The following is a 15,650-nucleotide window of genomic DNA, read 5'->3' as shown; positions in this document are numbered from 1 at the left end:
CTCAGCTCTCGCTCTCCCTCTCTCCTTTTTTCTCCCTCCTCCCCAGAGGCTCATATTTCAAAACTGTCAGCAGCCTCATGCACTCACACTCCTGCCTTTCAGCTAAAAGCTTTTTGTGCTCCTGTGGAGCAGAATGGAGGGAGAAAAAGGAGCAGATGGGAGTGGTTATAAGGAGAGGGAGGGAAAAAGAAGGGCCTCCCTCTCCGTTACCAAGGCAACTTGATGTCACAGTGACATCACACGCCACTAAAAGCTTTTAACCGGATTCCTCTCCTGCCTTAGGCCCCATTTTGAGTCCTCTTTCAGCGAGGCTAGGGGGGGAAGGGCACAGGCAGGACCGTGTGCTCGCCTGCTTGCATGTATCACTCCCTCACTGCAGATTGAACACAGCTCTTAGCACGGTAAAAGACTTTCAAATTCAACCTCTAGAGATCCAATTTCTGCAAAACACAGCCTGCACAGGCCAAGAGAACCATTTCAAAGATGGCAGCAGAGGATGGTTTCAGCTACCTCATACAAAGCCACAATGAGAAGCACAGGCGAGCCCCGAATTGGACTGACGGGGAGATGAAGGCGCTCCTGTACGTTTGGGAGGAACACCACAACGAACTGAAAACGAGCAAGAGGAATGCCAAGGTTTACGAGAAGATGTCCCAGAGGTTTTACCAGCTGACTGGAGAGCAGCGTTTCAAAGAGGAGATCAAGATGAAAATCACCAACATGTCTTTTCATTACAGGCAAGTGCATCTTATAACAGTTTAAAACCTCAAACTCCAGCTGTTGCATGACTTTAAACTTCTCTTTTTGTTCCAACAGGCGACTAAAATCTACAGTTGGAGAAAGTGGGGAGACGCCGGACTGGCCTTATTACAAACACATCGAGAAGATCCTCTCCAGGCCGCTGGAGAACGGCCGGGTGAACTGTTTGGACTATCAGGCCTCCGCTGCAGGTCCCTCCACTTCCACCCAATCAACAGACAACCTGGTGACCCTGACAGATGAGGGGGTGATTGGGTTCCTGCCAGAGTACACGGGCTCCTCAGATGAGATGGAGATAAAACAAGAGCTTGACTCGCTTAGCTCTGATAGTGAGCGCACACATGGCTCCAGGTAACAGGAAGTAAACAAAACATGTTTTATGGGTGTAAGTGAGGGGCTGGAGAAGATGAAAACAAGTTTTTAAAATAGGCCAACTGAATGGCTCTGCAAGATTTATCTCTGCCACACCTGTTTCTTGTTGTAAGTCTGTAAACTGAAATATCAAGAGCCAGTTACTGAAATTTATTCCTATACAAACATTTGGGATTTGTATCTTTGAAGCCCAAGTGTAAATACATAAATAGGCATACGCAAGCTTAATTAAGATTGTAAAGAAAAAGTTTTCTCTTGTAGATTGAACAAAAACAACAAAGCGTTGCAAGTACAAACTTAAGGAATATGGGGGGGGGGGGCATGGTTTAAAAAACTAAGGTTCATTTACTAGAATAGAGGTTGTCAACATGGGGGTTGGGACCCAGTTAGGGTCGTGAGACACTGAGATGAGGTCGCCAGATACCTTCCCAAAAACAATATTTTAAAATGATTTCAAATTGTATATTTAACCTTTTTTTTTTATAAAACATTTGTGTATAAAATTAATTAAAAGCAAAACAAAACCATGGTAATTTGGGGAGATTTATGCTATAATGAAGTAATGTTTAAAAAACCCAAGAGTCTGCACATGACGATTCTTGAATGTGCACGGCTGTGTTCAGCTATGCTTGAACTACCTTCAAGTGCAGGGGGCGTTCCCAGTCTCGGGCACCTTTATTTGGGGGGTCACGAACTGAAAAATTTGAGAATCCCTCTACTAGATGGTGTAAACCAGTGTTAATTTCGCAGACCAAAACTATGACTAAAAATGTTTGTCAACAGCCTTTTTCCATGAGAAAGACTAGTAAGTTGAAGTATGTTAAGTTTTTGTCACAATGACTAAAACAAAATTATAATGTAACTTCATTTTCATTGGACATTCAAAATCTTTGATATTTCTCCACTGATGGTAAAATACAAAATACAATACATCTGTAGCTGTTCTGCCTCTCAGCTGTAGAAAGCAGGGACCCCAGGTTTAGCAGGGTGCAGAGAACACAGTACCATGATTTGGTACCAGATTAAGGCAAAAAAAGGCATTTAATCTGAAGACTAAGACTTCAATTTAGAATAGCAGCCAAAATTAACACTGAATGTAAACAAAAAAATGTTTTTCTCAAAGCCTTTAAATTCCTAAAATGATGACGAATTAAATTAAAAAGTTAGAATTGCATTTGGTTTCAGTTTCAAAAGTATTATTTATTAAAGACCAAATCTTCCACTTGTCAAAGCGTGAGACTTAGGTTACCCATGCGAGGCTAAGCTAAGCAAGATACCATTTTAAAGCAGGAATACACAGTATTAATTTTTGCTGATATCTGATATGCTGATAACTATACATTTATTTTAGCTGATACCAATATTTGAATGTACAGACCTCAGACCACAGTGCAACTAAAATACAGCTAAAAGCTTTACCATTTCAGCCCTCGAGACACACTTTACAGTATGAGTAATGGTAATGAAAAAAGAAAAGACTTCAGCTAGCATGGGTCTGTAGGTCATGCCTGAAACCCCACTAACTTGTTTGTTTGTATGGTCAGTATCTGCAGCTGATAGAGCCAGATTTTTACAGCCAAAATATTGATTGTAAACATTAGCGAAAATTGTCATACCTTCTGATACAGATACCATGCCGATGATAATGTAGTTTTCTCTTGATGGCTGGTTTGAGCTTGTCTATACCACAGCACAACCAACTAAACAACTCTTGTTGATTTGACAAAATTCATAAGTTCAATTTACAGAGACCTTTGAAAATGACATAACTTTAGTTTGCCAACAGAACTGTTACGATTAGCATACTTCTGTACTAACTACTTAATATTTTGAAAGCAGTGTACTACTGTGACACTTAAAACCGTCCAAGAATAGAGTGTTAAAACGATGGACTTTTCCCACCCTAACAAATGATATATTAGTGATGTAGCAAAATTGGTACTGTTAGCATGCTAGCTAATGTTAGTGTCCACATGCTAGCTAACGTTCTACTAGCAACTGCAGCACATTTTAATCAGACATAAGGCACTTAAGGCAAAATAAGTTCATTGCAGATGAAAATAGCTGTCACATTTTGTTGATAATTGCCTAGTGTTTGTTTGCAATAAGCTTTTAAAAAGAAGGAGAAAAAGGAGGAGGTTAAACCATAATTGCTTTCTGTAGGTTCAAAATGGCAGTGCAGGATTACATTGTCTAGATTATTGCTGTGTACTTCGTTTAAGTGTAATGCTGTAAAGTATATCAATAGAAGTATGCGACTTGGAACACATTAAATAGTTAGTGTTCTCTTAATTTAGCACTCTGTTTTGACATCAACCATGCAGTGAATTTGTTTTGATGTTAAACAGTGTTTTATAAAGACAACTGTATATATGTTATAAACATACTTTGCATCTAGATACCTTAAAAATCACAAGTGTAAAAATGAGAGTAAATTTTGCTTTAGCCAAGACTAACTTGCCATGCTTATCTTGTGTTCAACTGAAGTTTTGCCAGGTTTACTGTTATACTAACATTTTTCAAGTTTTAGGTGACAAAAGCCCTATTCGCACAGGATTAGTATTACTGTATTAATATGTAATAACCACATAGGACATCTGTCTTTGGAATCCTGTGCAAATTGATCAAGTCTGTAATGTGCAATGTAAAAATTCCAGGGCAAATTACCTACTATATTTCAGTGCACACAGAGGTCCAAAGGTAATACTTACCCCATGCGAAATAGCATTTCTGTAATTTAGAGTTGAAATTCTGCCTTGTGGCCTTTTCAGTAAGGGCTTTTTCTGCTCCTTTATCCGATTGAACTTCAGAAATAAAAACATTAGTGTGTGTTTTCATTGCTGCTGTCATGCAGCACCTTCATGTTTTCCTCAGACATGCCAGGAGATCCTGTGCAAATGCACCACACCAAACACTGACGTGCAAAATTGTTAACCTTACAATATTGGGGATCTCTGTTAACTGTCAGTTGTTTTTTTTTTGCTTTGCAGCTCTCACCCTAGTGCAGCCAGGAAACGGCATGGGAACAAGCACCTGAAAAGAAAGAAACTGCAGCTGATGCAGGCCATGCTGCAGCAACAGAAGAAGTCGACCCGGGCCATCGAGGAGACATGCAGGGAGGTCCGTCGAGCCATGCACCAACAGAACCTCCTTCAGGTCCAGTGCCTGCAGCTGCAGGAACGCATGATGAACCTCCTGGAGAAGATGATCCAGCCTCCATCAGCTACATCAGCATCATGGAGTCAGAGTGGGGTCCAAGATGCAGTGAAGCCATGAAGTGTAGGGTTATGTTTTTCATAGAGAGATCATTGTCTTGCCTCACCTATAGCCTATATTAATAATGGAATCTTAGTTTGTCATCGAACCTAATTAGGGCTTGTTGTGTTGTCCAAACATACTGTAGTTCTTTTCAGTAGTAGACAGAGGTACCAGTACGTTCCATTTCTATCCCTTAAAGTGTCATCAGCCTGAATATGTAAAAGTAGGATGATCCTGTTCATAACCCTTGTAATACCGTTATGCTGGTAGTTTAGCATCTGAGCCTGTCTCCAAAGACACTTTTAATTTCAAAGATTGTTGTTTCAGTTCTTCTTTCTAATTTTTTTTTGTCAGTAACCATTTTAAAAATCACTGTGGGAACAGCCTTGCAAAACACACTTAACTCTTCACTGTGCCAGGAATAAATTACACATTGTGAATATTTGATGCCAAAACAGGGCCATTTGTAGCATTATGAACTAGTAGTTGAGGCAATAATCTTTTTTGCTGTTAAACTAGTGACAGGGAAGGAGCTTGAAATTACACGATAAATAAAACAAATTGCAACACTGAAACATTTCTCTTTCTGTGCTCAAGAGCCTCATGTTCAGCTATAACTTGGCCAAAAGTGTTTAACCCTTATTTTACTATGTCACACTGATGTAACTGTAGAAGTGTAAAACTGAAAAGAAGTATCTCTGACAATGGCATTGAATTTCCAGAAAATGAGATACATTTCCAGCTTCAGCTGTCATATTGATTGAGTTGAAGCTTGTGTTAATTCAATAAAAACATCTGAAATATACTGAGTTATTGATTTGTTCTCTTCATATTCAAAAGCTTTGTTTGCTCAGTGATTGGATCGAGGGAGGACTAATAAAGGAAAATACAGTTAAAACACTTGTGCTTTTAAGATTAGATAAAAATGCAAATGTTTGCAAAGAAAAGCCTTTCCTTTCCCTTTGTTACATTTCTGCTGAATAAAACAGTGCAGAAGCTAGGTATTTTTCTTGTGTTTTGTTGTTCCTGAAGGATGATTATTAAAACGCAAATGCACAGAAGGTAAGGTCTGATAGAGTCCAGCTCTGATAGTCTTTGCCTTTCAGCCTATTTTAAGAGGATCTGGAGAAACTGTGGATTAAGTTAGCTCCATCACACACTACACCAGCACCATGGAGGTCACTGTTTCATGAAAAGTTCATGCAGTCATTATTGTTGAGGATGTAATTGTAACCAAAAAAACTGCTTTTGAATCTGCCTTTGGTGATTCTAAAAACGAGCCTCTCCAATGTTCGTGGCATCCTGCTCTTCATTAGTGTTATATTACTATTCCCCTTTCCTGCAAATGTGTGGGCTGCACATGTGTAGTAAAAAGCCATGTGACAATGTGTGCAACCGTTGCAGCCCTTTGACCACAGAGGTATTGTTTACACACCACCTGCAGTTAAGTGGTGCTGCTCCGCAGTAGGAGAGACAGGGGACTTGTATGCAGAGTGATAGAGGATTACTCCAGTCATAGCCAGCCGGTAAGATGTAAGAATTAACTATTACACGGAGAACTTCTCAAGGGAAGCGTTATTCGTTTCGAAATGTAATATGCTTTTTCTTTTCATTCTACTATGATGATTAAAAAGCTTAAGCTGTCGTCTAAATCTCAGTAATTCTAAATCCAAATGGCGTGCTTTAATAAAAACGCTCGAGGCTTTTAAATTTGATTTACTTTAGCGCAAAATAGTGACAGTAAACTGACATCATTACCAGCCAATGGCGTCGCTCCAGTCGTTTGAATATTGAATGTGACAGGCTTGGTGATTGGCCAGAAGGGGACGTCACATGCTCCGCAGACGTTACGCTGTCATGGTTACACTGAAAGACGCTTTGTGATCGCTGCAGTGAGTGAATGGAGGGCGGTGCTCTCGCGCGCTGCCATATGGAGTTACTGAATCACGGCAGGAATACGTTGAGTTACATATTTACACAAAAAAAGGACGTTTAAAGTGAGGAATGTGAAACGTTCAGAGTCACGGCAGCGTAAATGTGACCCCGTGGGAGTTTATTTTTGTGAAACTTTTCACCTCTTGAGAAAGGTATTTTTTAAATGTCCCCACACAGCCTCGTTGTGGTGATAGTTTCGTTGTGGTGATGGCTTCAAGCTCGTGCGCGAGCGGTAAACTTTTTTCTATAAATAACGTTTGAAAAACTCGGTAAGCCGCTTAGCCTCGCCCGGTGTTTATAATTTCGAAAATGTTTAACGTGTAAGTAAGTGGTTTTTAGCGTGCTGGAACATAACTGCGGCTGACCGAAACCGAACAGTCTGGTTGTCATTTAAGAGTTGTTGGTGAAAAGGGAGCCAGCTGGCACTGTGTTTTGGGTGAGTGGGTGCAGGGGTGGAGGTAAGTAATTTGCAAGCTGTGTTGGGACATAAAAGCAGTGTGTGTCTTTGACAGATAATTGTTAAAAATGATTGATAGCAGCGTTTGAATGGGTTTATTCTAGGGTTAAAATTCTTAAATCGCGATTAGTTGCACCCGTTTTGTGGCATTCAAAATTCCACTATTTTGCATCTATAACTGCGTATGTGTCATTTTTAGATCTTCTAATTTCTTAAACTTAATTGAATTACAGATTGGATACAGACCTGCTTTTACAATTAATGACTTAACCACAGAAAAGGAACTTGTGAATGTTTTGTAACACATGGTTTAGGTGACTCTTTACTTGTCTGGTGAGCTGTCTTTGATTTTTGTAAGTAATATGAGACATTAAGGAGCAATGGTAGACTTATTTTGCATCATTGTGGCTGCAGGGAGATGCTGCAGTGGCTTAACCAAAGGTTTTTTTTTTTTTGTAAGGGACATTAAAGCATGTGATTCATTGCAATTAGAATAAATAGTGCACTAATTCTAGAATGTAGTTAGTTGTGATTAATGAGATTAATCTTGAACCTTTGTTTATACATGACTGTAGCTAATAAGGGTCTTGCTAGCTTGTGTTGTAGCATATTTTCTAATTAAGTTTTAGCAAGACATATTGTTTAACTAAATAAGCAATAAAGTAACATATTAATATGCCATTTAAGAGTAGAAATAAAACAATGTGCTAAGAAGTTGATGGCCGGAATATTGTGTAGTTATGTTTCAAAACTGCTTAAGCCTTAAGCAGCTTAAAAATTAAGTTTCTTCTCTTTCTTGCCCAGGATGACAACAACACAATAGTGTTTGCAACGTGCAAGTGTTTCAGTTCCCACCCACTGGATCTCCCAGCACCCTAACACAAAGATGAGGATACAGGGACAGCCTGAGGGTGCAAGGAGGCGTCTGGATTTAAATGCAGTCGGTGAGCTCAGGGCCGTGGAGGTCATCCGAAGTCGGGCAGGATATGGCTTCACTATTTCAGGACAGAGGCCGTGTCTTTTGAGTGGCATCCTGGAGGGAAGTCCCGCTGACCTAGTGGGACTTAAACAAGGGGATCACATCATGGCAATTAATGGAACTGACGTGTCTGCTGCTGCGCATGAGACTGTGGTGCAGCTGATTGGCAGCTGCAAAGGACCCTTGCAGTTGGTGGTGCACGGTGAAGGCCGAATCATGGGGAACCCTATTCTCCATGATGCTAAATTTGGTAGTGGTCATAAAAGTGGAATTTACCAAAAGGCACTTGTTCTTCGTACCATCTCAGATGATACAAGTAATTCGTCGTTTAGCTCAAGTCATGCTGCCAACACCAAACAGAAACAGAGGCCGGTGTCAGAGCCTGATATGTCTCAGGGGGCAAAAAACTGGAACTCTTTTGCAGATCAGCCAAAGCAGGAAACAACCAGAGTTGAAGACACAGACTCTGTTTTAACAGATACAGAGGAAGTGAATCCAGAATGGTGCATTTTAAACATGACCTTGGTGGTGGGCTACCTAAGCTCCACCGAACTCATTCTAAACACTACCGAATCAGAGGAGGACTGCTTAAAAGCAATTCGTGAGCGGATACGACAGCTGGGGACGGAGCAGAGTACCCACACTCTGGTGATGATGAAGATCATGTTTGACTGCGTCCGACTTTGTGATGATGCAGGAGCTGTTTTGGCAGCCTTTCCCACCGAGAACCTTGTTTTAGGGGCTGTTTGTGCTGAAGACCCACGTTTTTTCTGCTTGGTCACTACAGCACATATAATAAATGGCAGAGTACCAGAGGACAGCCCCCTACGGGCCTCCTGCCATGTTTTCTTCATTGACCCAGAGCTGGGAAACCATCATGACCATGCAGGTATTGCAGGGCGTTTTGGCTTCAACTGCACCGCAGATCCAGACACTGAAGGCTGCCTGGAATTCCCTCAGACCCCCCCGGATGTTCTACACTTCGTCACAGTCCTGTACAGCGATATGGGGGAGGCTGTGGAGCGGCTTCGGGTCAGACTTGACATGGAGGCTCAGCAGCAAGCCAGCGAGAATGGCAGCACTGGAAAACAAGGTAGTGCCAGCAGCAATGGGGACAGTGGAATTGGAAATACATCCCCCCCTGAGGAGAGAGCAGATAGGGATTTCCCTTCTCCAATCCAAAACCACCCAGGGGCCCACCTCCCCAGCTGTCCATGGGATTATCCTATGTCTGAAGACCTCACCCCAATAAACCTCTCCAAGAATGGTAAAAAACATAATCTAGAGACAAGTGCCAGCACACATTCCCTTTCAGAATCTCTACCTGGCCCTGACTCTCTCACCAGCTTTTATGGAGGTCCCCCACCTAGACTGGAATTCCAGTTCAAGCCCCCACCACCTCCTCTGCCTTTAAGTAAAAAAACAAACTTCTTTGCTGACCCTCTCAGAAGTAGTCAAAGGTGGTTCTCAAAGTCAAAGTGGCCAAAAGCACAAAGTTGTGATCCTGTGCCTCTGGTGACATCCAACAACAACTGGTCCTCTGGTGTTAACCACAGTGTTAGTATGAATAATCTACCTCCCCCCATGAGCCAAATCCCCCCCAACAGGTACCGGTCAGCAGAGGTCATGATGCTTCCTCCTAAAGAAGAATGGACCAAACACTTTCTTGAACAGAGAGACAAACTGCGGAAAGATGCTAGTACCAAAAATGTAAGTAACAGCCTTATATCACTTAAATTTGAGGGATGTTTTTATAGAAGTTGATGCTCTCTCAGTTAGATTACAAACGTATAGGTCCCTGGCACCAGTTCAGTTCATTTGCTAGAGCAGATGCCCACATACAAAGACTACAGTTCTTAATGCACCATTTGCAGGTTGCTTGTCTTTCTTCTCCCTCCTCCCATATTTCCATTCTCTCTTCAGCTGCATTTCCAGTTAAGGCAACAAGCCCCTAAAAATTATCAGCTCCTAGACACCATATAATGTGCAAAATTCGATTTTAGGGACTCACAATATTATCTGCATGAAACTGGTATTGGCAGATATTAGCTTAAAAATTATTTATCAGTGTTGACAGATATGCAAACCTCCATCGATATTTACAACCTAAAGCCTGTAAATATCAGTCAATGTTGGCTGTAAATATTGGTGGTATGGATTGTACAAATAAATTTGTAATGTGTTAGGCAGAACCAACAGACCGTATCGGCTAAATGGTGCTACCTCAAATGATATGTTGTGTATGGCTTCTGTCAAATAAACTAGTATTAAACTAAACCAACCAAGCAATAGCAATCAATCGCTGCTGCCTGTGACCAATTTAACTAAACAGATTAATTTGTGCTTTCATTTTATATGCAGAAACACCCAAAAAGGTACTTGTAGAGTTGTATTTCTTGAGCAAAGCAAGGTGTTCAAGTATAACCATGTGGGAACAGTGCTGCTAGGCAATAGACCAGGGGTAATCAACTAAAATTCAAAGAGGTCCAGTCAGAGAAAATGTATTAAACCATAGGTCCGGAACATCATAGTGTCTAACTTAAGTTAGCGTCTACTCTCTTTGTCTTTCTCTCTTTCTTTCTTTCTTTCTTTCTTTTCTCTTTCTGTTTTCCTCTCATCTGTCCCTTGTAAGAATGCAGCAGTTCAATGTTTACCACCTGGAATGCAGACAGTTCATTGGTCAATTAGCGTCATGTGAGATAGTTTAACTCGCATGCAACTGGCCTGTGCATCTTCTGATCTTCAAAACCAGTAACGTACATCCTAGAATAGCTGTGCCGATTAAAATAGAAGCGCCCCGTCAAATTTCAAGTTCCCTTTTAATCTAATGATTCTAGGTCTGGGTCCAGGCCCATATCGGATGGCGTCTAGGTCCGGAGGGATGCAAGATATTATCCGCATGATATTGTATTGGCAGATAACAACAAATAAGTCGGTGGAGTTTTAGGTAGGGATTTTCTAAGGTGTCTATTTCGTCATTCTGCTTAACGTCCATTTAAATTGTGCTAAACCAACTAGTCTAAAGGGAAGAAAATACTTAGAAAAGTCAGATTCATCACAGGTTCACTGTGTTAGCAGGTGTGATGTGAGTCTGATTTACTCAGTAGAGCATGGCTAACATTAGCAGCTAGGTACACCAGCCTTCATTCCTCTTTGCAGATTAATATCGTGCTTTGTGGCCTCTTTTCACTGTGGTTGAGTAGTTATATGTGAGTACAACCCTTGACAGCTTACATGCCCCTTTATTTCCATTTATTACTTAAAAAACTGTCATACCATGCTGCTTCACGCTAACCACTTAGCTTCTCATATTTATGTCAGTTGAAACTCGGGGAAAGCTCAGACAGGAAAGCAGCAGCCATTAACAGAAGCTACAGCAGCTTCTAGTGGTGCTTCATTACAGTTTAAAAGAGCATTAGAGCCTGGGATTTCAAGCCCATGTTTACAAAAAATTATAGATAATTAGTTTAACTGAGTCGTAAATCTCCCTGTTTAACAGTGCATCCCCAGTTTTAGGCTGGACCGACAGACCAACGTTAGCTGAAGCCTTTTTCTTTAGTCAGCATTATTTCTTCCTTTTTAAAGTGTGTTTAAAGGACAGAAATGTGTTGATTTATACATTCTCAAACTTTACATTGTGTGTTTTAGGCACTGAGATTGTAGCTTTTAACTACATTTAAATATCAGTATCGGCTACAATTGATTTGTAAATATTTGCAAAAATCCATTATCCATGCATTCCTAGAGAAAACCACAAGTGTGGCGTTTTCATATGATCTCTTATCACAAACAGAAAAATGACCCCATTAGACGGTGCCATATTGGGCATTAGTTTCCAACTTGGGGTCCAGGACCCCCTGGGTTTTGCTGCAAGGATCTCAGGGCACAAGGCCTATGTCTGCCGTGAAGCTGTCAAATGTAGATTTGCAAATATGAACTTAATAATGAGCACTACTGAACAGTTAATACAAAGGTATTTTTGACACTTTTTTGAGTTGCTTTTGGGGCGTCTGCTTTTCTTCAATATGAGTTGAGAGGGACTCCAAGGAAAGAACATAGGGAACTGTTAATACCGGTTACCAAAGGAGGGCTACTTCTTCAAGAAGATATGTGACCTCTCACAGTGTTCTCAGCAGCCTGTACATTGATTGATAGTTGCATTATAATTTATTAATAGGGCTTTTTAACTATTAAGGACTCAGCATCTGTTTTTGAGCACAAAAATGCATCCAGTATGTTCAAAAAAAGTTTCAACAAAGGTTGTAAAAGAGACAAAGAACTAAAAAAGTTGTGAAATGCAGCTTCTTTAACTAACCTACTTCCCTCTAAAGAAATTAAAAGCACATTTCTAAACTCCGAGTTTCCTAGCTTTGCAGATCAGATATAAGATTGCTGGCATTGTTGAATCTGGGCCTCCTCAGAAGCGATGCCTGCATGAGACAAAGTCGATGTAAACATCCAGAGCAACATCCATTGTGCAGCAGAAATAGGTTTTATCTGGTTCCTGTCACGTTCAGCATCTTTTGTTTACAGATAAATCTATAGGGACCTCAATTCAGGTCCAAACAACCTGCATCAGTAACAATAGCCAATCAGTCAGTGACACTTTGCACTGTTTCGCAAAAACAATGAGAGGAAACAGTGTCAGACACACATCAGTGTCTTATTTACTTGAAGATGTGAAAGTGTGTGTATGGATAAATATTTTAATGTTTGGATTATTAAGAAAACATATTTCTGAAGATGTGATATGTGTTTTAGCCTTGGTTGATGTGAACTCTTTACTTTAAATAGCTCCACTGTCTGTGCAGTGACAGCATCTGTTTCTGTACTTCATTCATGTTTAACACAGCGACACAGGAAGTATTAAATGGTCACATGGAGTTGAGTTTCCAGACACTGAGAGGGTGTGTTTGGTTGCACCTAGGAGGAAATACAATACCACTATTTCAACAGTCAATTGGTGCTGAGTGTGACTTTACCTCAGAAAGCACCGGTTGTAAGTCAATGATGTCATTGTTGTGGATGTGTAGAGAGAAGGAAGCAGATTTTTTGAATGCTTCTGTCCTTATTGACCACAAGATGGCCCTGTGTATCCATGCAGTCTGGAACTAAGCTCCCAGTGGAGATCAGTGGTGTGTTTTTGTGCGTGTAGTATTTCTCAATTACTTTCAGTCATGGGGGTGCTTATAATGGGTTATTTATGCAAACATGACTTTTTTTAAGAACTGAAAATCAAAAATCACAGTATTTTCTGTTCTGTTTGGTTAATTTCAGCTGCAGAGTTTGTATTTCTAGAGTCCCTATTTGCCACATTTATTGATCCTTTTAACTCCATTCAAACCAAGCATTGTGTCGTGTTTATGAACCACAGTTCTTTGTGTTCTCGTTCCCCAGCTTGTGTTACATCAGACTGCAATCTTGTTGCAGGAAGCCTGGCAAATTACAGGGTAAAGCTGTTCATGCCATGCAGCGGTCATTATCTGCAACTCTTGAACTCTTGTTCAAACATTGGATACAGCCTCCACAGTCATAAGAATAGGGGCGGCTGGTTAAACTGCAACTTCTTTCCTATTGTTGTAGGCAGAAGGGTTGAAGCTGATCTCTCACTGAGACTGTGAAGTGATTGCTTTTGTCTCAGTGCTGTTGGAACTGGGTTGAGTCAGTTCTCACTTTGGCAGTAGCATTAGTTTTTCATTCCATGTTAATTAAAACATTTTTGATTACCCAAGGTTAGCTATTTGATATTTAAGCTTTTGAAAGATACAGATGATTAGTATGTTAAGTTTAATTGCATAAAACTCTAGAAAAATTAGGTAGGTTTGCTTGATTGCTTTTAGAGACTTAAGTTTATCTTTGATCTGAAGTTTGTTTAAAGGACTGAAGTTTGTCTAACAGGTCTTATCTTCTATGAACGGAGTAAGTCAGTGGCTCGGCTCCTCACTGAGAGCTGTTTTAATGGGAGGGTTAAAAATGACTAACAAGCACAACACTCGATATTCATTGAACATGGCATGTGTACTGATGATGTTCTGAATCACAGCAATTATCCTTGACTGCAGGAGTACAAGATAATATTGGAAAAATGTTGAAATGACAGCTTACAACCCTTTTACTATGAGACATCGCACTTCAATTGGTGCATTAACAAAAGAAATGTACAAGGAGATGTTTTCCACAGAGGCTGAATGTGTATGCATTAAAAAAATCTCTTGATTCACTTAGATGACTAAATTTACATTCACTTGACTCACTTGTGGGCCATATTATCTGTGGGGGAAACACTAAAGAAACTAATGGTATAAATACACTTAAACAAGTAAATGCTTAAAAACATGAGTAAACAAATGAAACGAATGAATCAAGGTAATACGTATGAAGACAAAGGGACAAAGTGTTTTCCATGCAGAGCTAATTAAAAGTAATGCATCTGCAGATCTAAGTTAGCATAACCTTCACACAACTTACTATGATCCATGCATGCATGGTATTTTTTAATAATTACGACTCCCCAGTTGTAATCTCCTCAAGGGTCTTAAGTAGTGACCAACCTTCAAAAAAGTAGGCTAACAATAATGACTACACAGCTAAAATTGGAGTGTTGTTATCACAGAGTTAATTTTGACTCCATTCTGAGTTAAACAGTCTACAGTGTTAGTCAAACTCTGCAGAGAGTCAGTTCATCAAAGCCAGGGGTGTCAGACTCAATCACAGCAGGGGCCGGATTCTGGATTCAGGACTGACCTGAGGGCCTAACAGCGTCACCTTTTTAACCATAAACTGTCAACCTTGTTTCACCGGTAATAAAATATAAAAAAAAAACTAGGCACCGATGATAAATGATTTTGACATTTAAAAAGTTATAAAGATATGTGTAAAGGCTCACAATCTGAGAAAAGTAAATTAGTTCAAAAAGGTCAAAACATAAAATTGAAAAATGATGTTTTTAAAGGCAAGTAAATTAGAAATAAGTCAAAGTCAAGAGTTTAAAAGGTCAAAATATGAAGTAAAATTTGTAATCATGAAATTAAAAGTCAAAATATGTTTTTAAAATTTTAAATTGTGAGTCTAGATGATCAAACTATGGGATTATAAAGTCAAAGTTTTGAGTTGAAAATATGAGATAAAATACAAACTAAATGGTTGAAAATGTCAAAATATCACTTAAAAATTAGAATTATGAATCTTAAAGCTCAAAATATTATATGAGAAGTCAAAATTATGAGTTGAAATGTTCAAAGTATGAAATTAAAAGTCAAAATCCTAAGTTTGAGTCCTAACTGTGAGATGCTGAATTGAAAATGTGAAATTAAAACACAAATTAATTTCTTTTCCCACATCCCTGACTTCTTATCTAAATATTTTTACTCCTTACTTTTTCAGATTTTGTGACTTAACAAGGATATCTTAAATCATCAAGGATAAGTTCACATTTTTATACTTGAGGAAATCTGCAGACCTCAGACTGATGGGCAAGTTATAACAGAAATATGAGATCATCAGGCAGGCCGGATTTAACTGTTCCACGGGCCAGATTTGGTTCCCGGGCCTTGAGTTTGACACCTGTGATCTAAGTTCTGTCCAATGCTGGTTTTCAAGTCTGGGGGGTATGTGTTTGATCACTGTTGGGATTCATCTGCTCATGTTTCAGGGGGATTGTTTTCGTTGTTAGAAGCCTTTGCACCATGAGTGAAGTTATCCACTGAGTTTGTAAATGCTTGCCTGTGAGTTTGGGTTGGCCTTACTGATAGGTGGTGTGCTGTTCCTCATGGTAGAGGACCGTACACCTTACAACAGGTGTTAAAATGAGATGTGTCAACAATATACACTGTTAGTGTTAAAAATTGACACTATAAAAGGGTTAAAATAACTCAAAACCATTGTGAATTA

The 15,650-nt window shown here is 39.8% G+C and overlaps 2 protein-coding genes across 2 annotated transcripts in view; both read left to right on the top strand.

Moving 5' to 3' along the window:
* The first annotated feature begins 295 nt into the window (after nucleotides 1–295).
* On the top strand, nucleotides 296–5,125 carry msantd1 (Myb/SANT-like DNA-binding domain containing 1). The gene is made up of 3 exons (XM_041779743.1): nucleotides 296–737; nucleotides 817–1,110; nucleotides 4,122–5,125. Exons 1-3 carry the CDS (start codon nucleotides 484–486, stop codon nucleotides 4,405–4,407), a joined length of 834 nt encoding a protein of 277 aa, XP_041635677.1. The 5' UTR covers nucleotides 296–483; the 3' UTR covers nucleotides 4,408–5,125.
* Nucleotides 5,126–6,724: 1,599 nt separating this feature from the next.
* The window catches only part of LOC121504752 (regulator of G-protein signaling 12-like), a 61,103-nt gene continuing 52,177 nt past the window's right edge, over nucleotides 6,725–15,650 (top strand). Inside the window, exons 1-2 of the mRNA XM_041779810.1 lie at nucleotides 6,725–6,782; nucleotides 7,586–9,470. Of these exons, the coding sequence (XP_041635744.1) occupies nucleotides 7,668–9,470 (1,803 nt within the window). The 5' untranslated portion in view covers nucleotides 6,725–6,782; nucleotides 7,586–7,667. The remainder of the gene's footprint in view (nucleotides 6,783–7,585; nucleotides 9,471–15,650) is intronic.

The sequence above is a fragment of the Cheilinus undulatus genome, linkage group 22, assembly GCF_018320785.1.
Source record: "Cheilinus undulatus linkage group 22, ASM1832078v1, whole genome shotgun sequence".
In the NCBI taxonomy this organism is placed as follows: domain Eukaryota; kingdom Metazoa; phylum Chordata; class Actinopteri; order Labriformes; family Labridae; genus Cheilinus; species Cheilinus undulatus.
Note: the sequence above shows the minus strand (reverse complement) of the source record. Positions and strands in the feature narration are given on the sequence as shown.